This window comes from Neolamprologus multifasciatus, chromosome 5, assembly GCF_963576455.1.
Source record: "Neolamprologus multifasciatus chromosome 5, fNeoMul1.2, whole genome shotgun sequence".
In the NCBI taxonomy this organism is placed as follows: Eukaryota; Metazoa; Chordata; class Actinopteri; order Cichliformes; family Cichlidae; genus Neolamprologus; species Neolamprologus multifasciatus.
The window spans coordinates 11811150-11835205 of record NC_140443.1 but is presented as its reverse complement, the minus strand read 5'-3'; the positions used below and the strand labels follow the sequence as shown (position 1 = coordinate 11835205).

At 39.7% G+C, this 24056-nt stretch overlaps 1 protein-coding gene across 5 annotated transcripts; it reads left to right on the top strand.

The window, feature by feature from the left end:
• The first annotated feature begins 1407 nt into the window (after positions 1–1407).
• On the top strand, positions 1408–22962 carry pxk (PX domain containing serine/threonine kinase). 5 transcript variants are annotated; one of them, XM_085158547.1, is made up of 19 exons: positions 1414–1758; positions 5774–5824; positions 7132–7179; positions 8392–8578; positions 9896–9973; positions 10713–10786; positions 11586–11660; positions 11940–12044; positions 12824–12925; positions 13035–13196; positions 13420–13537; positions 13648–13726; positions 14881–14929; positions 15023–15100; positions 15982–16068; positions 16225–16288; positions 16516–16575; positions 17992–18020; positions 21406–21517. In XM_085158547.1, exons 1-18 carry the CDS (start codon positions 1657–1659, stop codon positions 18006–18008), a joined length of 1536 nt encoding a protein of 511 aa, XP_085014673.1. In that variant the 5' UTR covers positions 1414–1656; the 3' UTR covers positions 18009–18020; positions 21406–21517. The 5 variants fall into 5 exon arrangements, 4 of the variants coding, with proteins under 4 accessions (XP_085014670.1, XP_085014673.1, XP_085014672.1 ...); XM_085158544.1 differs by lacking the exon at positions 17992–18020 and having other exon boundaries at positions 1408–1758; positions 21406–22962; XR_014873962.1 differs by having other exon boundaries at positions 1413–1758; positions 16516–18020; positions 21406–21497.
• Positions 22963–24056: the final 1094 nt, after the last annotated feature.

Sequence of the window (24056 nt, the reverse complement as noted above, 5' to 3'; positions counted from 1 at the left end):
CATTGGCATCGGCCACTGTCAATATGTGACATACTGAAATCGCGTTTGAATTTGCGCTTGTTTTTTGCTTTCACTTTGCAATCGCGTGAACTGTGTATAGAGAGCGACAGTACTGATTGGTGAGTGATGATAATTTGCGCACCAATTCCTCTGACATCGTCTTATCAATCGTTAGCTTACTATGCAAACATGACAAGTGAAATCTCCCGCAGCTTAAACATGTGAGAGGTTGATCGCGCAGAGAATCGCTGAGCGTTATGTTAGTGCGTGTGTAAAAGCAGCAGGATATATATTTTAGTTCTGCTGAGCCAAATAAGACAGGTCAGCGTGAAGAAGTGACAGCCAAAGAAAAGCTTACCACAAAACGGAAAGGTTATGACAAATCAGACTATAAGGAAAAAAGAAAGTGCAGCTTTATGGTTTCATGGACAAAAGAATTTCTGTGGCTGCAATATGACGAGCTAAATAACCAGGGCTGCACATAAGTGGTCCGCAGGTGCGCATTCGCTGTCAAAATAAAAACCCGCACAAGATAAGAAGTTGCAACGCGTGTTTGCGTACATAAGATTTTCAGGAGGACAGACATTTGTTTAGAACTCTTAAAGATGTCGAAGAAGCTCCTTTAAGCAGTTACTGTGATGTTCCTCCACCTCCAAAGAAATGTCAGAAGGAGTCCGAACCACAAAAGAAGCGCGTATTCTCTGAAAAGTGGTTGCAGGAGGTGAGCTGGCTTCAAACAAATGATGAACGCACAGAGATGTGGTGCAGAATGTGCCGTGAAAATTTAATAAATGACAAATTAATAAAAAGGCATGAACATTTTTTTTGTATCGAAAAAATATCGAACCGTGACACCAAAGTATCGAACCGAACCGAACCGTGAATTTTGTGTATCGTTGCACCCCTACTTATTAGATAATTATATTAACAACCAGTTGAACGTGTACCTAAAAACTGGTTGGTGAGTGTACACTGGCAGAGCACTATTTAAAGCATTTCTAAATTAAACTCTAATCAAGTGGTCATAGTTAAATCTGATTAAATAATTTTTCAAAGGCACAAATCTTTTTTTTTTGTATGTGTCTGACTTCATTTCTTTCATTTATGGTTAAGTTTAAATATTGTTTATTTCACACAGATGGCTGTAGATTTTTATTTTATTTCCATTACTTTATTTATTTGATTTATCTCTATCCTTCAACCTGATATTCATTGTTTATTTTTTTACATTTTAGACTAACTAATTTAAAGGCAAATTCTTTTTAAAAAATTGGTTGAATGAATGTGTATATGACTAATAACAAATAAAAATGCTTAAAGAAGAAATGAAAGAAAAAACAAGCATAATTGTTTAGATAAATTTTGACCAAAATTTTGTTAGTAATTCTAAGTACACAAAATAATAACTATCATTTGTTTGAGAAACCATTCTCCTCCAAACCAGCAGATGGCGACGAAGCTTCTCTACGTGGTTTCTCGATATCCAATTAAAACGGGGAATCTGCGTGACGTTTGCTCCGAGCTGCGCTTCCTGGTTACGGCATATCCAAGCTAGGCTATCAACTCGCTGGTTGTCTTCTCTCGGGTTTCCGCAGTTCGTCTTCCCCGCGGTGACAGACTGACATCAGATAGGACTTCCACCGCTAACCCTCCAGGATGTCTTTTCTGGAGAAGCCGGCCCCCGGCAGCCTGCTACTAGACGATACAGTGCCCCTGACGGCGATGATCGAAGCCAGCCAGAACCTGCAGTCCCACACGGTAAGTGTTAAGCGAAAACCCCCGCCGGTTCACCGCTGACAGCCCGCGGCTTCAACCGTAAAATCGTTGTTAATGTTTCCTCAGCATGACTCACTCATCGGTGCTGCTGTTGCTAAAAATATTAGTTTTCGGGATTTTTTTCGGGAGGCGTTTTTAAGTCGATGGCTATGTGGCTAGTTCAATTATCGGACACGCTAGACAAGACTAGTTTCGTTTTAGTGTAGTTTCCCAGACTGTTGCTGTCACTGATTTTTGGTAAGCTTTTCTGCTGATTACAGTGGAGCACTGACACTGGTTGCCCCGCAAGGATCGCTTTCAGAGTCCCCGTTTTTCATTATATGCCAAAGTCCTTTAAAATATTTTGCGTTTTTAGATTATTGTTGAAACAGCAACACTCGTTGGCTGATGGTTTGTTTATGTTTTTGTTTTTTTTGTTCTTAATGGGCTAATTTAATATTCGGCATGCAGTCACTCTGAGAAAACAACTCAACCATATTTTGTAGTTATTTTCTTCAGCTGCATATTTTTTTAGTGCTGAAAAACAAAAATGTGATTTTTGACAAGTTAACTAGAGCAGATCAAAGTGAGCGTGGGTCTGTGTATATGTAAGCTGATAAAATGTGTGATTATTATTAAGCAACTGCTGAAATCCACAGAAACTGTAAAATTATCGGATTTTTCATTGGAGTTCGGGGCGGTGTCTGATGGCGTTAGAGGCCAAAGATTTAGAGGCAAAAAGCAATGCCCATGTTACGTTATATCAAAATGTGCAGCGTTACAATGAGAAGCGTTGGTGAATAAAGTACACTTGGTGTCGTTGAACTGTCGCGGTTGTCCGATAATGGGTGCATGGCAGCCTGTTTGTTGTTGACAGTACGGCTGCGATCAGCTGAGCTAGCCAGTTAGCTTAGCACGCTAATGTCAGCACTGTAAAACAGAATCATGTCTTCCACTGAAGGCACTAATACAGTTGGATATGAGTATTAATCATTAACGTCCTGTTTCCACGTATTTATTTATATCTGTTAATCCACGGGGTTATTGTTTTCCCTCATTCTTCAGTCAACAGTGAGAATAAACAAAAATAAGCAGCTCTCTGCGTTTAAAGCTATGTTTTGCTCTTTGTTTAATGCCAGAACTGTCACAAGACCTTTCCAGAGTTTCCCAACATGTAAGCAGCTCCAGAATTAATGCAGCTCTGAGAGGACAGGCCTCTGGTTACTGCACTGTGCTCAGGCAGTAAAGTACTGCTAGTCATTCTGCTCTATGACCAATTACAAACAGCTGACTACACAGAAACAAACACTGATGGGCTCGAGTCTCTCACGGGGTTTCGTTTACAGTGATGTTTCCAACACTAGATGCAGGGTTCTGTTTTAATTTAATTATTTAAATCATGTTTATGATGCATATCATAAAGTGTCAGTGTGCACTATGGAGGTTTATGGTCTCATTTAGCAGGTGTTACAGCACCTGACACAATCCAGTCAGTGCAACTGTTGTTGTTTTTTTACATCTGCTGTTATAGACTCACTCTCTCCACCTCCATTCACTACTCTGAGTGTAATTCATTACGGCAAAAAAGAGACAAATCACCTCATAAACAAAGTTTTCACTCTTCTGTGGATATGTGAATAATTTCATTATGGTGAGCTTCTGGCAGGTAATGTGCAGGTGAAATTCTGATGTGGTAACAACCTTAATTTGAAGATTTGGGGAATTTAAAGACTTGCTGTAAAATTTCATAACAGCTTTTTTTCTGGATAAAATTCTGGGGTGATTAGGCATTATTGGTCTGCGAATACAACAGGCGCAGTGTTGTGTTAACTCCCTTAAAAGGAGTGTATTCATTTTATTGTTATTTTTGGCCATTAGATTAACAAAAATCTAATGGCGAATCCACGAATATTCTCTGTGCTCTTCTTTTTCTTCAACCTGAGCTGCCCCTCTGGCAGTACCTATTTCTGTCCCTTTTTCTACTCCTGTCCATCCTTGTTCCTCTGTCCCTCTCATTGAAAATCTGAGCATCTTAAACTTTGCCTCCGAAAGCTCTACTTCCTCTCTTTTTCTCAGTGGCTCCATCTCCAAACCACACATCATAGCAGATCTTAAAACCGTCTTGTAAATTTTCCCTTTCTCTCTTGCTGTCTTTTTGTCACAAATTACCCATGACACTTATCTCCACCAACTCCACCCTGCTTGCACTCTCTGCTTCACCTCTTGTGTGGATGATAGTAAACTCATCCACCTTCTACTGGCTTTCATTCCTCTTCTCTTTAATGCATACCTCCACCTCTCCAGACTCTCTTTCACCTGCTCCCTCCTCTCACTATAGATCACAGTGTCGTCTGCAAACATCATAGCCCGAATAAATCAAGTCAAGGTCGCTACAATGGTTCAGTGCACAAATTATAATTCAGTGCAGCTGTTGAATAATGAGAAATGTCAGTTTTCTTTTAGGGTATTTCCTCCTTTCATCATCTTACTTCTGCTAATGTGAATGTAAACTGACACGTGTTTGTTTGTTCTTCAACAGTGATCTGAAAACTTACTTTCGTCTTATTTTCGCTTTGGACGAAGATTTGTGATGTAATTCAACATCACCTTGTTTTGTTATCCAATATGAGCAACAAAAACGAAAGTGAACGGAAACAGTAAAAAAGTAAAAGTTCTGCCTTTTGAAACGTATCCATGTAATATCTCAGAAAACTAGTATAAACACAATATTTGCTAGGCAAGAACAGGAAGTTCACATTCATCCTGACTGGTTTCTAAGATATACACATTTGGAAGCTGTACACGTCACTGAATATAAAACATTTTATAAAGACATCAACTAAGAAAACACATTTGGTTTTGTAGCAGTTGTGTATAAAAGTCATCGGTCTGGTCACCTCAGTGGACCTCATGTGAGTGACTTTACTTTATGAAATGAATGGTTTTAAGAAAAGGTAAAAAGACAGCAGTTCAAATGGTGAAAGAGGAGCTGAGTTTAGTGGCATGAAGCTCCAAAATGAGAGATTGTATTAACAAACATCAGCTGGACGGCGGTGATTTCAAGCCTTTAGCTGTTTATGAAGCTGCTCGGCTCACATGATTGATTGCACGATTACAGCAGAAATCTGAACCTCTGAAAGCTTGAAATAGACGGTGAGTGGACTGAGAGGATTAAAGAGGGGAAAATGCAGGGTTTACACGCTCTGTCCTGTTTTCATATTCGCGTCCATCGTTTCTGACGGTCGAGAAAATATTTTGCTCAGCGGCTTCATTGCAAAGATCTGTGACAAGGATGGCATGAGCAGGCAGATCCTCTGATGTGGATCATTTATGTGGAAATGAAACAGAAAGGGGATTCACCCAACATGTGTGAAGTCCTTTAACGGTGCCTTTCCTGCGCAGCTGGCCTCGCTGCAAGAGTTGTTTGTTTTGTTGTTCAATTTGTAGTTCAATTTTGTTTTTATTAATTTTTATTTACTGTTTACTACATTGGTGCAAGTGAGTGGATTTTAGTAACAGTTTTGATGGTTAAAACATGAAACCTCATTAAAATCATTATCCTGCTTCCAATTTGGCTTTGGTGGAAACTTTTGTTTTTCACATTCACTCTTCACCTGGCCATCCATCTATACTATCCTAACCAATTCCCTCCCTTCCTTCCTTCCTTCCTTCCTTCCTTCCTTCCTTCCTTCACCTTTCCATGCACATCCATCTTTCTTTCCTTATTTTTCCCTTTTTCCATCCATCCACCTCCCTGCCTTGCTTCCTTTTCTTTTCCTTCCTTCCTTCCTTCCTTCCCCTTTTTCCATCCTTTCTTCCTCCATCTATCATTTATCCATTAATTTTGAATTTTTGCATCCTTCTTTCTTGCTTGCTTTCTTCTTTTTAGTGACTCTAAAAGGTTAAATTTAATCCAAGTGAAACCTTATTCTCAGCTTGGCTTTTTGTTTTAAATTACACAATTACACTATATAATAAAACAATGGTTCTATTTTCTATTTTTTTCTCTGTCTCTCAGGAGTACATCATCCGAGTCCAGAGGGGCGTGTCTTTAGACAACAGCTGGCAGGTAAATCTTCTAATAACAACCTCAAATTGGTCACCTGGAGAATGAATGGCCCAACATCCACAGTAGGCACATACTGAACTACAGCTGCCCTCACAAATGTTTAGATTGCGTTTGCTGTTTCATCCTGGTTTTTATTTGTTTCTGTGCATTTTTTTCTTTCTGTTTGCTGATGCATCTGTTTTAGTCTTTAGCGGAAAAAATTGAAGTAAAATAAATGTGATTTAGAAGAGAAGTAATTGTTGCTATACTCCCCTGCCTGTGTGCTGTCTCCTGATAAACATAAAACATATCAGCACAGTAATGCTGTGAGGAACCTCAAGTCATCTTGGGCCGGATATTTACTTTAACCCATGCCTTAGACAAACTTGTAGGACTGCTGTGTCATGTGTACAAAAATGAAAAACATCCCGTCTCAGAGTGACAAAGAAAACTTCATTTTGCATACGTCTGTTAACTCTAGGCTGAATTGCAGTAATTTTTTTATTATCGTGTTCCTTTAAAATCTTCCTGGAAAGCCTCCAGCTGATCCAGAGACTATAAAGAGAGAGCATATTTCTCCCACACTGGCTTCTCTTCATTGGCTCCCTGTTAAATCTAGATATGAATTTAAAATCCTTCTCACATACGAAGTGTTGACTAATCAGATCCTATATCTCTTAAAGACCTCAAAGTACCTTATTATCCCAGGAATGCATTTGCATTTGCATTTGCATTTGCATTTGCATTTGCATTTGCTCTCAGACTTCTGGTTTGCTTGTGGTTCCTAGAGTATTTAAAAGTAGAATGGGAGGCAGAGCCTTCAGCAAGTAAGGCCCCTTTTCTTTGGAACCCGTTCCTAGTTTTGATTCTTTCTTACTTTCCTTCTGAAAAAGCTGATTGTTTGGGCTGGATCAGGTGACCTTGGAGCATCCTTTAGGTACGCTGCTATAGGCTCAGGCTGCTGGGGGAACTTCATGTGATGCACCAAACACCTCTTTATACTCCTGATTTGGTTCTTTCTGTGCTAATCTGTCTTCTCTTTCCTGCCCAACTGGATCTACTGAAGCTCTCTTCCTGTTAAAAAGGGAGTTTTCCTTTGTTTATCATTAGTTCAGTTTTCTTTTTATGATTTTAATTCACAGCTTGCTGGAAATATCCACCCAAAATGTTTTTAGTGTTAAGCTGTGCAACTTGGAGGAACTTTAAAGAAGGCAGGATACATATGCTCACCTCACATTTTGCCTTCCAAAGTCAGCGTTTAAAGAATCTTAATGACCCGTAACGCTGCAGTCCTGACAGGTGTGTGTGTGTGTGTGTGTTTGTTGCAGGTGATTCGACGTTACAGTGACTTTGACGTTCTTAACAACAGCCTGATGGTGAGTTCCAGTCATGAACTGCATGACAGCGAATGAAGTATCACTGTGTTTTAGAGACTGACTCGGTATGTAGATTGTTTCATTGACGTTTGAGCAGTTTAAACATTGAATTCGTTATGCTGCTCGCATGAACGTCGTGGAAACGACACACTTGGAGACATCACATAGCTCACAGTAGTCAGCTGTGGAAATGAGCAGCAGTAATATGTGAGAGACTTGTTACTCTTTTGCCACAGTCCACAGACTACAAGTGCCTTTAGACACTCATACAGCCACTACAACAGTGTTGCCCAATCTTCTTCCTGTGTGTGAAAGCTCAGAGACGGTTGGTTACGTCCGGTTCAAAACTCTGTTTACATTTGCCTGAAGCCTTGGCTGGTGGTATAAGAGGCCAGCAGTCATCTCTGCACTGATTCATTGTTATTAATGCCCAGCTGTAGTCTTAATTTTAGAAAGTATACGGAGACAGAATGCCACAGGTCTGCAGTACACAACTACACACAGAGAGGAAATAAAAGCAATGGACAATAGTGGAAGTGCAAACACATACAGTAAGTACGTAAAATTTACGTTAAATGTTTCTGTAATCTAGTGTTCCTCCATTTTCAGAGAAAGTAGAACAATGCTTAAATTCAGGAAACCTCAGTGTGCTCAGTCTGCAAAGCTTCTGCTGATCAGATTATGTTGTGGTTGCCTTTTTGGCTCTGCATATTTCTGTGTTGCAATATGCAGTGATGCAATACATATAAGAACATGGGCAGCAAATATTGGCACATAGAGGAAGTTTACCTTTCAAAGCTTTCTACCTGACAGGAACATAGACTGAGGAAAAGATCATTTCTATCTAATAATAACACTAAACACTTCAGTCAGTTATCATGTCTTCCTGAATGTAACAGTCAGTGGAGCTGGGTTGTATCCGACTGCTGAAGATATGGTTGTTACTTGTCTCAGAGTAAAAACATATAATTCCTGGATAACAGGAAGTTAAACGTTTTTCTGCTGAGGCTCTGCATGTTCATTTCCTCTCCACTGGTCTCACTCTGACCCTGACGTCCCATCAGCCCCCAGTCTTCAGTCAGCATGCAGAATAACTGTGGAAAACACAGTGACTGTGATTTTTCTTTCATGTAGTGTTCCAATATACAGAAAAAACATCTGTTTAAGCCTGTTGATAAAAATATGAATCCTTTTCTCTGTCCTCCTCTTCAGGTGTGCGGCATCACCCTCCCTCTCCCTCCTAAGAAGCTCATTGGAAACATGGACCGGGAGTTCATTGCAGAAAGGCAGAGAGGACTGCAAACTTATCTGGACACAATTACCCAGCATCCTCTGCTTTGCAGCTCCCTCCCAGTCAAGAAGTTTCTGGACCCCAACAACTACTCTGCCAACTACACAGGTTTGCTTGCTCTCCGTTTACTGGATTTCACACACGTCCGTAAGCTTGGCGATTCAGTGGATGTTTGGGACACATTCCTAAATGATCCTGTTAGCCCCCTCCTCTCGAATAAAACGTGAAACGGTTTCAGCTGATTTGATGCCAGAAGATGATTCGTGTTTAGTTGTAGACAGAAAACAGCTCGCAAAAGCTCTTTGGCCACCAACAACAAACTTGCTACACAGCCTTTATCTCACCTGTTTGATGGTGTTTAGCTGCATAAATGGTCCCATTAGGACCCAGGGTTAAGCAACAGAACAGAAACAGAAAATAGGACAGTATATTAAAAAAAATGAATATTTTATTAGTTTGTTTTCATATGCAGGTATGAACTACAAAAGTAATGTTGGTTTCTAAAATGTGACTGATGGGACTTAAAGGTGCAATCATGTCGGTTTGGTTTGGAGATGCATGAAAGAGTCTTGTGACAGATGCATTTTTGTAGTTTTTAACATATTCTGACTTTGGTGTGACAGAGTGATTCAAAAGAGACAAAATACAAGACATTTTTTGTTTTTTTTTTAACTTTAGTCATCATGCGGTTAATGTGATAAGATCAGCAACACACAGTGAGTGAAGCAACATCCGTTACTTTACAATACAGCCGTTCATGATTCATAACGATTGGTTATTTATTGCATATGAAACAATTTTCTCTCATTGTTGATTTCTTTTGAAGATTCAGAAATCATCAGATTCTCTGAGTTCTCCCACCCAGCTACCACCAGAAAAGCCAGAAACACAAAAACGATAAACCCAAGATGATGTAACGCGTCAGTATCAGCTTAGGGGTCATGCACGTAAAAAATGAATACAAATAATAAAACGCATTTAAAGCTTTATGAGCTGATGACGTTAAACGGACTGTTAGGAGCAACTGTCACGTACAGTATTTGGGCTGCTGTGTCGATGTGGCTGGTGTTTTCACAGTGTGTGTATGATCACTACAGTATGAGGTTCTGGAAACACGGCAGCAGGAACTAAACACTGAATGGCACATCTAGATTGCAATCCTGCAAGATACAGAACTTTACACAGCTGTAGTTGACATCAAAATTATATATGAGTTCAGAAGTAAAAGGAAGCAAATTTGTCATGGGTCTCTTCCCAGTTTATTTTCTGACTCCTCATATGAAGATTTGTTTGTTTTGGTATATTTCCCACAACGGCTGTAGTCTGAGAATTCATACTTGCAGCTGCCGTGAGCCCATACTCAGAGAGAATGTAATTTAAGGAGACTTTTCATTAAAGTGTACTGTGTGGCTCTCTTTCTCTCAGAAATTGCCCTGCAGCAGGTCTCCATGTTCTTCAGGTCAGACCCAAAGTGGGAGGTCCTGGAGCCTCTCAGAGACATGGGTAAGTTTAAGTCACATGACACGTTAAAAAGAAATCGGACTGATTCAGTTATAAAACATTAGTGAATAGAGTGCTGTGACTGCAGTGTTTAGAGCGTCGTTTTCCTTTCTAAATTGACATCTGTTATTGTCAATTTATGTTAATCCTCCTACACTTTTTCTTTTAGATTAAAATGCAATGACTATGGGTTCCTGCCATTATTTGAATAAATTGAAGTCATTCATTTAATGTATTTTTTCATAAATAGGGAATAAGATCAGTGTAATTGAGGACTGACATGTTTCTTTTGTATTTTGTTTTTTTCTTGTTTTGTTTTTCTGTATTTTCACCTGTTTTATTCATTTTTGATTGTACAGCACTACGGTGCACCCTTGTTGTTTTTTAAATTGACTTAACTTGATTGCTTTAGCCTTTACAGCTGCAAATGTAATTATGAGAAAATGCTAACTGCTAAGAAGCTGGAGGAATTTTAGGGGGTGGCACAGAAGCTAAAAGCGTTGTTCTGTTAAAGGTGACTGGCCAAACCAGTCAGTTAAGACTGAAGCAACAAAATCTGTGCAGCCTATGAGAGCGTAAAGCTGGATATGAATTCAGTGTTTTATTCGTGAGAGGAAGCCCGTGAAGGTGCCTGCAGTATATTAGACTAAATGTTTGACTCTTATTGGCTGAGTTACAGTTAAAGTGAGGCGCTGTTTTCTGTTTGTGGTTTTTTTTTTTTTTTTTTTTTTTTTTTTTTCAGGCTGGAGGATCAGAAAGAAATATTTTTTAGTCAAAAACAAAGAGCAGACCAAAGAGAGGTACCTGCTGAGCTGGGTGAGTAAAACAGAAAGAATTCCTGTGACAATGATAAATGACAATGAAATATTGATTAAATATAAATGGTGGCTAAATATCATCTTTTGCCAAAAGCCTCTTCACTGCAGACAAGTTGAAAGGCTTTGGAGCTCTTGCGGGCTCTTGTTTGATGAGTTATATTGTGGAAGCACTTATCATAAATATTTATTTTAATGGTTAACTGCATGTAAAGCTGCATGTATAGAATTGCCAATCAAATCATATGAAAACTGGTTTAAAAGTTTGCTAACTTTACCATAAATTACATTTTAAAAGCTTTTTGGAGAGTTGAAGATTGTCACATTTCTCTGTGTTTGTAAGTCTGCTAAGGTGACTTTACAGCTCTTGACTTCTGGAAACTCTGATTTATGACTCGTGAGTTAAATCCTTCATATTTCAGTGTCTCAGCCTCCAAACTGATGGCAAGAATGTCAGAAATGCATTATTTAAATAATCTACATTAGATAGCACATGCTGTAATCACCAAAATATTTTGTTTTATAAGGTACTGGCTGAGTTCAGAAGACAGTACACAGAAACAGTTTTCAAGAGTTTAGCAAAAATATGTGGAAACAAGAAAAACTTTGCTCTTTTACATATGACTTTTTTGGTAAAAATGTGACTATTAAGTGACATTTCTTCCCTCAAAAGCTCAGAAGACATCAAATGATTCAGTAAAATTAGGTGATGTTATAGTATCACCCAGCAGGGTGGGGTAACGTGTGTGTGTGTGTGTGTGTGTGTGTGTGTGTGTGTGTGTGTGTGTGTGTGTGTATAGGTGGACCTGGGTCCTGATAAGTTCCTGTCAGACAAAGACCTGCAGTCAGCCATAAAGCTGTTGACCAGCCTGTCTGTACGTACGCACCACATATTTGTCCAAGAATTAGACAAAGCAATCTGTGACATCAGAGCTAGCTAGTGACGTGATCATGTACCTTAAATTGTTAGATCAATTTAGAAACTGTTCGTTCTGATGAATTGTCAACTGACAATCCAGCTAAAGCTAACCAGCTTTGCACATAAATGGCAAAGTTGACTTCACCATAAATGGTATAACAGACAAACACCTGATCAGAGTTGCACATGTTTCCATTTATAGCCTGTAAGTGATTAAACTCCTCTTCCTCGACAGATCCCATATCTCTGTCCACTGTTGTTCTCTAGCACCAGTGAGTCTTCAGCGCTGCTCATCCGGCCATTCAGTGAGAAGGGCTCTCTGAGAGACCACATCTGTAAGGTAAACAGTCTGTGTGCTCGTGTTTCAGTGCTCCAGTCAAACTTTCAGATAGTCAAACAGCATCTGAACCAAAGAGAGGCGCCCTGAAATTTCAGCCTAATTTCATGAGTCGCAGTTGATGGAACCACTTATCTCTATATACACATGGTTTATAGTTTTTTTTGCACTATTCATATTTTCCCAGTAAGTCAAACTACAATGTGTAAAACCAACAAAAGACAAAGCACTGCTAGCAGTTATTAAATATTAACAATTATTAACCATAATCTCTCTACCAAAGTCAAAAAATGCAGTTTTGTCAGATTCTGCCTGCATTAAAATTGTGCCGGGAATAACACCTGACTTGCTTCCGCCCTACTCAAGACAACTCCTGTCAGTTGTGCTTAAAGTAGCGTTGGGTCTACTTTTTGCAGAAGCTGTGTCGTGTCAAGCTACACGGAACAGGTGAGGGAGGCAGGAAGTCAGACGTAGGAACGACATGGAGAAACTGATTTAAACACCCTGAGTAGACTAAACACTCCTAAATGTCTCCCTGTGTGATATGAAGCCATAGCTGAGCGGCATCAGTTGTTGAATTTAAAATAAAACATCGCTGGTGTGCTTTTTACAGAATAACATTCATCATATTGGAACACAGAGGTTGCATTATGGGACTTTTATTGCATGAGGAAGGATTCCTGTATGCGTTGCATTGGTGTGTTTCCTTAAAATAGGCTTGATCAAGCTGTGTTTGTCAAGTTGGTCAAAAGTACTTCAAACAAAAATCTTCCTTTGTCCAGGTGAAGCCCAGGGAGAGTTACCTGAAGAAGTACTGCAATCCAAAGAAGAGTCAGGGCCTCGAGCTCCCACACATAAAGCTGTACGGTCGACAGATTTTGGAGGTACAGACACACATATACACACAGAGTTACATATACATATACACACATATGTATGCACACATACATATATATACATACACTGTGTGACTATCTGTGTGTTTATATCCAGGGACTAAAGCTCCTCCATGACGCTGGTATATTTTTTGGTCACCTGCACACGTCTAACGTTCTTGTCGATGACAGCGTGTGTCGACTGATGGACGTGGAGAACGGCATGCTGGGAGTTCCCTCTGCACTGCGACCTGCCTTCACCCAGTTCAGGAAAATTAACGTATGTGCACACACTGACTCAGTTTGGATTAGCCTGATTAGTTGAGGCTAAAATAAGACCTAAACCTAAACACAGAGATTCTTTTTATCATTGATGTAGTTATTGTGACCTCTGAAATGATTTATTAAAAACTGAGAGACTAAATAAACTACGTGTGCCAGATGATCCGCAAACTGTTGTTTGAAGGTTTGAGAGACAGAAACTGTTTGTGTGTTCACGGCAGACCACAGAGAGCATTGATGTCTTCTGCTTTGGACATTTACTGTACGAGATGACGTACGGCCGACCGCCAGACAGCGTGCCCATCGAGCAGTACCCCCCTGCCCCCTCCACAGCTGTGGGTCTGTAAATACACACACACACATCCTGTATTTTAATATGTAGAGACCGAATGTCTAAATGGATTAATTGCAGTTTTATTGTTGCTGATCTTTGATGGTTTAAATTTCAGTGTCGGTGCTGCAGTCCATTCTGTCCACAGAAGCCTGTAAAAGCGGGATGCCAACAGTGTCGGCACTCATGCAGACGCCGTGAGTTCACCTCTTTTTAGTTTTTAAAGTAAAACACAGCTTGAAAGCCCTCGGGGAGTCTTTGTTATCCCACAAGTGCACATAGGAGCTTTTTTTTTTTTTTTTTTTAAAGTTATGTCTACACAAACCCAAAAAAGGACTGTAAATGCATGTTCTCTCCATCATAGCTGCAGAAATCTGCCAAATGTAAAGATTCACATAAATCAGCATTTTGTCTGCAGACAGATGACCTTGTTTCAGTTTCTGTAAAATGAGGTTGTCTTACAGTATTGTTTCCCCACCATCAGCCCAGAGAACCAGGGCCTTCCTTCATCTGGCTTCTTGTCTCTGACTTGTTGACACTGTTAAACTTGTCAGGGGCCAAAGCTGGTATAGTTCTCAGAAGCATGCAAGTCTGCCCTCTTTGGCACTGTGACATTTGCACTTGAGTGGGAGAGGACTTTCCAGCTAAATTACTCCTAATTCAGTTACGCTTTTTCTGTGTGAAACAAACCTACAGTGGAGAGGATGAAAAGAACACTTTATAAGGCTTTTATACAGATTGTGTGATACATGGCTTTTAATGCCTTTTATTTATTTATTTTTAGATAATGAGGTAAGCATATGTTCAAATAATCCCTGTGAGACAAAGGTTCAGATGTCAGGCTGCTATAAACACTCAGTTTAAGACTGTTTTAGCTTGACTACCTGAAGGACTGATGAGCTCATGTAATGGCCACTGTCTGTTTGTCCTGTTACACCTGCTTACACCATTGGGATGAGATTAATTTGTGATTGACTGTTTCACCCTCTTTTACTTCTCAGTAGATTTTAATATCATTAGTTTTTGCAATACAGCCAACTAGTGACAACGAAGTGTTGTGCTGTGTTTTTGTACTTCACACATTACAATAGCCTTTGAATAGTCAGGGATTGTGAACTGGGTGAGCTACTGCATCACTGACATTCTGGTTCTGCTCTTGGCTCTGTATGATGTCAGTGAGAGGAGGACATCCTCATGTGGCCGCATCGGGTACACAGCTTTGTCTGTGAGAGCTAAAGCCTCAGCCACTGCCTGTTCAATTTTGTGTTTATGAGCGGCAGACAGTCACATAAAAGCTGAATAAAGAGAAGTGTAAGGTTTATTTTTCTGAGCCAAAGTTTTTGTTTTCCAGGCTTTTCAGCGACGTCCAGCTTCAACGTTCAGAAAAGCTCCAGATTAAGGTGAGAGGCTTAGTTTGACGTTATTGCCGTGAGTTTGCTCAACAACAAAGATGAAGAATAAAAATAAATAATATCTTAAATATCCTCCTCCAGGTCCCCGGCAGGCTGAAGGAAGCACTGAAAGCAGCAAAGGAGAGCCTGGAGAAAAGGCTGCTAGAGGAGCAGAGACTGGTGGGTCAACATTCTTCTGTCCTCCCACAGTACTTGAGCAATAATTTCTCTGCATTGCTGTTTGTTTCCCTTTTTTTTTTACTTTTGCGGTTTAGCTCAGGCTTAATGCTCCACGGATCACTGTATTTCCCATAATCCTTGATAATGTAGGTAGAATATTTCCAAGTCTGTCCACTCTGTCGGTAGACACAAAAAGAGGAAGTTTCAAGCTTAAGACAGCAACTTTGTAGAAACTTGCCTTGATTTGATTAACACAGACTGTTACGGGAACAAAGACTCTGTATTTTCCCCACCCTCCGTCACTTGCATTAAAAGCACACAGGAAAGTATGACCAGTATGAGGAAGAGGAAAGATTTAAGAGAGACCTGAAAAAGTGTGAATCTGTTCTTGATCAGTTTGGTCTGTGTGAAACAAATAAGGTAAAATCAGTTTATGGCTATAGACTGTATATTAAAGATGGATGCGGCTTACAGATGCTTTAATGCCTCAAACCTGCACTATTTCTAACAGCCAGCAGGGGGGGATGTTTTTTTTACTGATGAGTTTATAGCCTGAGTCGCTAGCTTCAAGTCTAAATGAATACAAGTTGATGTTCAAATGCTTGAGGCGTGAGCTTGAGGCTTCTAAGGTTTTGCCAGTGGATGATGTAATGTTGGCTATGTCCATCTGTTATGAGTCAAGACTCAAAACTCTCGGGTGACCCAGAAAAACAAATTTATTCTGGTGTTATTTGCTTAATTTGTTCAAGAATATTCAGTGTCAGAAATACAGGATACACTGCTCTACGTGCACATCTAAATGCAGTGTTACGGGGTGGCCAGTTTTTATGAGAAATTTCCTGATGTTGAAAATAACTTTCTGTATGACTGTCTGATTGCAGCTGCACCAACACAGGAGGTTGACCAGAGCTCAGTCTCACCACTGCTCAGAGGAGGAGAAGAAGAAGAGAAAGATCCTGGCGAGGAAGGTCAGCACGCACCAGCAGCTCTAATTAAAGTTTAACACTTCCTCTGTGATGAAAACGGGTTGTTGTTGTTTTCTGTCTGAAGTGAAATGCATTTGATATACACAGCCTACAGATCGTTCCAGAATTAAACACACAGCTATGTTTTTATGTTTGCAGAAGTCCAGACATTCAGCTTATGAAAATGAAGAAGATGTCTCGGTCCGAAACAACAATAACTCTGGTAGGTCGCTGCTGTTAGAGGCATTTCTTGGCACACGAGCGCCGCCGCCATCTGTTAATGAGATCAGGAAATTAGGACAGAGTATGTGAGGCTGGCTGTGATGGCACATGCAGCTTTCATCTGTTACTGTTAAAGAGACCATCTAACCTCTAACATGCCAGATGTTAAAGTTAAGGGTCATTCTCAAGTTAAAGATGATTAAACGGGTTTCTTTGTCCCGTCCTCAGGTTCTGGAGCTAGTTCCCCGCCCACATGCCCCTCCTCCCCCACTCCCCCATCAACCACAGGTACGTCTGTCAGACTGTCTTTACAGCTGTCACTTTAACTGCCTGTTTTTCTCCCACCTGTCTCTTTGTTTTGGACATTGTCAGACAGACTGTCGGGCCCCCCTGTGACGAGAACATGCCAGGGCTGTGCTGTGACTCACATCAATAACAGTTTTCATCTGAAATTTGCGTGTTTGATTATAAAGACTAATCATTAACTTGAAATGTCTGTCTCTGTCTCTTCACCTCTTCTCTCATCGTGTGGTTTTCAGGCAGGTATCTGTCTCTGCAGTAATAGTACATCTTATTGACTTTGTTTTGTCTCTAGGTAGGTGAATGCAGGGTGGGAAACCTGGATGTTTCATTTCATATTTTAAACTTTAAATCTGCCAGAATTTTGTATTTTTCTTACTGTTTAAAAAAAGAAAAATCTACGTGCTGTGTGTCGGTCCATCCCCAGTGGTATGAAACATTGATGTAGCCACAGTTTCATCATCTGAAAACTCAACCACAAGCTTCTGGGATGGTCTGTTTCACACAAACGGCACCAGCAACACACACACAATGAAGAGGGTTAGTTTATAATGACTTGAAATAAGTTCAGCAGAAGCTGATCTGCTATAACTTCCTGTGTCAGAGCACCTGTCAGTCAACACAGCCACGCCCAAAACTCCGTTATCAAGGTGGTTAAGCTTTTCATCCATCCATTCTCTTGCGCTTATCCTTAATATAAGATAAGCTATAAAATATATTTATCCCACTCAGATAGGAAGAAGGGAACTGTCTGAAACCAAAGCTGTATTCTGTACTGTGGGGATCGGAGCAGTTTCAAGCAGCATCTAGAGGACCTGCAGGTGTTTTCTTACCCTTCAATCTTACTGCAGATGGACATTTTGAAAAACAGCTTTATAGACATAGTGTAATTTTTTGGTTTAGTATTTTACTGTAGTTTTAATACTGAGAGACTAAATAAACTACCATAAGACCTTCAAACACTTTGAGGAAGTTTCTTTAATTTTGGTACAAACCATAGACTGTATTCAGAAGATGGACATAGCCTTTGTGGTATTCTCCATTTCTAAACTTGGCACACAGATTGTGCTTTTTTTTTTTCTTTTTTTTTACTTAATACCAAAGCGCTGGCGCTTTATGCCATCCAGATTTCTCTGCAATATATTTAATCTAAACTTGGTTCAAGACATACATCTGTAAACTGTACATCATATAGAGCAGCAAGAAAAATATAAAATGTCACCAACTTACAAAACCTGCTGACACAAAGTCAACACCAGCTTCCTTCCCTGCTGTTAGTGTCTCCTCTCTGCTTTCCTCTCCCTTCTCCTCGTCCTGGTGATACTGTGTAAATGCTGATTGGTCCACTGAACAGATAACCGTCATCTCCTTCTCTCTCTCCTTCCTGTGCTGTCTCCACTATAGAGCATGCTCCATTCTGACCGTGTCTTTGGGTAAAGTAAAAGATTCTGATGTCAATGATGATGAAGGTCTCCAGTGGGTTTTTTTTCTTTCTTTTTTTTTTTTTTTTAAAGCTGTTGTATACCCCAGTTCCTCGTTACAAGACCTGGTCACATTTATGAAGGCCGCTAATGAAGGAAAGAGATTGATTTAAACTGTTTGGTCTATTTGTAATCAGACTTTTATACTCATGTCCATTAATCCTTTATCTTTTTTTTTTTACGCTGTCAAAAAGTCTTTGATTCAGAAACATCAGCAACGTTTGATCATTTCAAGCCAAACTGAGTTTATGTAATCACTGTGTCTTATTGGCTAATCTTGCTCTCATAGGTTTGAGTCCTGAAATGAAGAATGAAAGAACTTGTTAATGGGGGTGTATGCACATCTTTAAAAAAATTTAAAAAAAACTCACAATCTGCAATGATTTCTAAACATCACAGGCGGTCAAACTCCTTCCTGACTTAGACCGGCTGTTTTCATTGGAGATTGTGATTGGTCAGCTTTGCCTGGTCAGTCTGTTAGAGCACGTCTGTCTGTCTGTCTGTTTTGTTTGTTTTGTCTGATGGTTATTTGGTTAGGTTGAGATGTCACTTTTTTTTTTTCATCATCATCATCCCAACACTTTGTGAGGTGGTATTAGTTGAATTTTCTCTGTGCCATTAGCTGTAAAATGTCTTTTCATTTTACCCCCATAGCTTTTCCTCCCTGCCTTACACAGCTCTTCTGCAGATCACAAAAAACTATCATTTTATTTAAGGTTTTTCTGTGTCTTTTTTTTATTTTTTATTTTATTACATATTCAGATCATTCTTCGTCCACAGCAATCTTAAAGAAACTAACTTTTGGATTAAATGGGTGTTTTTATTATGCATATATAACTGGCCAAAACCTCCTTCTTTAGGCCCAGCAATAAAAACATCTCATCAGTTTTATTTAAACCAAGTAAATAACTGTTCAGAGGGGCTTGAGGTCTCTCCAAACCACAGACGGTCTGAAAGGTCAAGTCAGTGCTGAAGACCCTTAAACCTGTCAAGGCCAGCAGGCGGCGATTTGTGTGGTTGCAAAACAAAAAAGGGCAGCTGTATGTATGTATACGGGGAAAATGGCTCTTTCCTGAGGAGTTAATGGGTTCAATTGGTAGTCTCGGGTCATACTGAATAAAACATGAAGTCCATTTTGTAAATTGTGATGATCATAATAGTCAGAAAGAACCATCATCTTCCTTTACTTGTCATCTCTGGCTTCTAAACACCAAAATGAATGAGAATCAGCTCAACCCTTTGTAACCAGACTAAAACAATGGGTGCCGCTGTGGCAGCATGGTCAATTTTTAATTATTAATTTTTTATTTTTTTTTTAGTATTATTATTGTTGTTGTTTTTGTTTTTGTTTTTTTAAATAATACTGTTTATGGTACAAACCTGTCGTCAGTTGGTCAGACGCATTCTGTAGGAGGTGGCATTGTCAGTGATGATAGGTGTCATTAAAACTGATGCAAACTGTATGATTTTATGATCAATTTTGATCAAACAAACAAACAACTTAACTTTAAACATTCCAGCTCATTACAGTAACAAACCTTTACAAAACCTAATAACTGAAACAATGTGACACTTAAATCGGGTGCACCACATGTGGTCACAGATTTCAGTTCAAATTTGTCGATTTAACCATGAAATGTGGTCTCACTGAGAGTGTAGCTGTGGACGTTAACAGAAGAGTCATCTGAATATTACATGAAAAATCCCTGAAGGTCACTGTGGTTGCCAAACGTAATGAAAGTCATCTTGTCACACAGCTATCCTGGAGAAAAATCAGTCGCCACAAAAGGTTCTGCACTCGCTAAATTATTACAGTTGGATTTTTATGTTTAAAAAATCATCAATCATCCCCAAACACACTGAGTGCACAGAGCAGTTTCTCCAGGTCGGCTGCCATCTGTCAGACTGATGGATGTCCTTTCATTATGTCACGGATTATTCACTGTGGAGTTGGCAAACTCCAGTCGCGGCTATTGGCCTCCGCTTTACCCACATGTTAACGCTTCCCAGTATTTTGCTTCTTTGCCTGTAATCCCTGGCTTTCACGGAGCTTGGGGATGCAGAATGGCGCAGCTGTAAGAGGCGTAACGGGTTTGAGTTCAATTCACCATCAGTTCAATGTTCAGGAAACAAAGGAATACGAGGCCAAAAAAGTCCCAGAATGCACTGCTGTAAGAGTCGTCCAATCAGAGAGAGCTTGGAATTCTGTTGCTGTGGATGAAGTTGGAGGTTCTGGAACTTCAGCCGAGCATTCTAGAACTCTGATTTCATTCTGATAGAAGCTGGTACTGAAGTTCGTGAGTGCTGCTCTGATTGGAGCCGTTTGTATAGAGAAAAGGACAAAAGAGACCCCACTAACTACATGTGTATTAATTTTAAGAACCACTAGACTGTGTTTCTCACAAGTATTTGAGTAGTGTCAGGAACTGAGAGTTGTTCCATTGAAATTGATGATGGATTGAGTTCAGACTGGTCATAGTGATATCTGAGATTGCTGCTTTCACAAAGATAAAGTCTCTCTGGAAACAGCGTCCAACTTTTCTTTAGACACATAAAAAGTCATCAAGACAGTATCTAAATAAAGTACATAAAATGCATTTATGTGATAGAAGTTAATACATAACGGGTATAAATTAGAGCTGTGAGGCATGTGTTCCATTTGTGACACATAGGTATGTATATTTTAGATTCAGTGCAAAGATTAATTCTTCCCAGTGATGTCTTTTGTAATCACACACCTAGAAAGACTTAAATTATGCTTCAAAGGTGGCAACGATTATAAAAGGTTTCCTTATCAAACTAATCCAATGATTCATGGATAAACTTTAAAGAGAAACTAATAACCAAAATGTGAACAGATACAGGCCAGTTAAGTGACCATAAATATCAAAACTCCCTTTGGTACTAAACATTTGTCCCAGTTTACAAAAAAAATAAATACATTTGTACCTCCAGATGACTCAATTGAAATTTTTTTTGCTTATTAGAAATTAGCAAAATGGCTATAAATTATCAAATGAGTACAAAGTCATGGATACCCAAACTTCAGTCTTACTGTGTTTCTTTGTGGAACTGGTTTACTTTCTGCCAGTGTTAAGTGTCTCCATTAAAACTGACAGTGGGCAGGTTAGTGTTCATGTGGAAATAATTAGGTGAAACATGATCATCCTTGTTTAGCGTTCCAAGCTCTTTTAGATCCATAAAGTTTTCCAGGTTACTTCCGATCAGAACCAGATTCCAGAGCATCTTTGTGCAATCAGCTGCAGAGGAATGTTCCCTGAAACCTTTGTTTTCCCTCTAACACTTCCTCCTGTTTATGCTTCTGTCTCGTACCCAGGATCCCACACTGCTCCTGCCCCTCCACCTCCTCCACCGCCACCTCCTCCCCCCTTACAGGACTCATCCTCCTGTCCTCCTCCCCCTCTGTCCTCCTCTAATGGAGCGGGAGGAGGCCGTGCCGCCTTGCTGAGCTCCATCCAGACCTTCAGTAAGGGCAAACTGAAGAAAGCCGATACCATCGACCACAGCAAACCCATCGTGTGACCACGTCCACTGACACAATCTGTCCTCAATATGGCAACATGACCGACACACCAGTTCTGCACTTTGGTGAAGGCCCTCCCCCAAGATGTGAAAAAATCACTAACAAAAGATCCAAGTACAATTTTTGTTTTTATTGCTGTTTCTGCTTTTTTCCCCCCCTCCTGCTTTTTTAACTTTTAATGTATTGCTGTGGTTGGAGAGACTCGAGGACAGGTGGGGTAAAATGGCGACCCCTGTTTGCCCTTTGAAACATGCTGGACAATCTTAGGCACCTTAAGGTTTTGTCTTTTCTGGTTACTTTGTCCTTAAAAGACAGACAACGTATAAAAACCGGAAAACTGAATCGGGTGAGCTTTTCTTCTGGCTGATCTGCGGACAGCCAGCTGGCTTAATTTTTGTCCTTTGTGCTTGTAAAAGTAGCACTTAAAAATGTGTGAGAAGAAATTGTGGAGCAACCATGGATTCCTGCCCCCTGCTCGATGGTGAAGTTGCATTTTGTGGATATAGGACTCTTATTTTCAGTACTTCGATGGTGTGAGAGTGCTTCACCAGTCCTGAGTATGGAGTAGACCAAACTTTCCTTTTGAATCATCACTGACTTTTTAACATGTAGCCTACAGGCTTGCTGAGCCAGTTTCACAACTGAGCTGCAAAACACACCTACAGGTCGTCTCTGTCTGTAATTAACTCATCGTCATGCCGTGTATCAAATTAAAACAAAATACCAATGCAGTGCATTGTGTTCAAGAAAAAGTCAACTTCCTAGTTTGAGAGTTTGAAAGCAGAAAAAAAGTTTATTTGCTTCTTATTGATCTGCAGATATTTTTCGGTTGAGTATGAAACATCACATTGAAATTACAGACAGAAATGACTGGAGAGCAAAAGTGTTTGTTGCAGCACAAAACAGTTGAGGTTTAACTGGCGCTCTGCTCATTAGTCTGTTTCTCTGCATTGCATTTCCCCCCAGTTGTCTCCACAGTTCTTCAGACTGTACCCCTCTCTCTCACGAGCTCTATAAGCATGAAACAATCCCAGTTTAGATTGATTCTGAACATCTTTATCTCCTTTTTTTCCCCTTCTTTTGGACCAAACGGGCGCAATATTTTGCACGAGGCAGAGCACAAAACGAAGAGCAGCTAAATGAATAGGAAGCTACAAACTACACTACGTGTGTTTTCATCCAGCTGTTTGTTTGTGCACACTTATTTGATGATGGCATGAGGGGGCAATGAGAGGTTTAGGAGAAATACCCCCCCCCCCCCCCCCCCCCAAGAAATAAGAGGTGGGAAAAGTATAATGGAGGAAGATGTGATGTACAGTGTTTAATAAATTTATTAGACCACCTGTTATATATATATATATATATATATATATATATATATATATATATATATAATCTCATTATTTATGAGGCAAACTGAATTCATCTTTTTACAGCCAAATGTGAGCCGGCACTCTGGAGTGCTGTGAGTGGAAGTCAGAAATAAATCAATCAACATTCAACCACAAGCTTTTCTGTTCAGAAATGCATGTAAATGACTCTAATTTGGCATCTTAATCAAAAGATATCATGCTTTAATTTTGTTCTTGTAAAACGGTAAATTTCCAAATTCATGGATAACAAAAACAAGTATATTTATGCATTAGAAATATTTTGATTCAAAAACTTGCACATTCTGCTACAGAAATGAATAAAAGAACAAATTTGTTAATTACCAATACTGATTGACTGATGCAGCTGTGGCATAAACCTTATGCTGGGAGGTGGACTAATAAATTTAGGCGCTGTGTGTGAAGCAAGTAACATCTGTGTGAGGAAATAAGGTTTGATTGTGTGCATCCCAGCTCCTTTCACTCACAGTTGATAAACAGTTTCCCAGAATTCTCCTTAGCTCTGCACTACAGTTGGATTAAAGGGAAATGAACAATAACATTAATGTTCTCACCTGGTATCCTCACAGTCTCTCATTTTAGTGCAGCATGAATTTAAAATTAGCCGCCTGCTGTTGAGGTTTATCCTACATCATCGCGTCTGTGCTGCCCCGCATCAGAGCAACTTGGATGCACAGCGACAAGCAGCTCGGCTTCTGATTGTGTGCAGGGTCTTAAATTAATCTCACATCACATTTTCTCCTGACCTCAAGTAAATCCTCAATTTATTTTTTCCTGATTTTATTTTGGTCCATCAGTCTCTTCACGTCACTGACCAGAGTCCAGATCATTTCTAATAATCCTTCCATTCACAAGTAAACTACAGATAATGCGTTGAAATCAACATTACAACATTACATGTACTTCTGGGAATAGTTAACCTAATGCCACAAACTATGGAAGTTTGATTGAACCAAGGCTTTAGATGATCTGTAACTGGTTTATTATTGTCCTGGGTGTATTTGGGAAGATTATTCTTGCTCATATAACTGTTTCTTTCCAAGCATGCAGTGC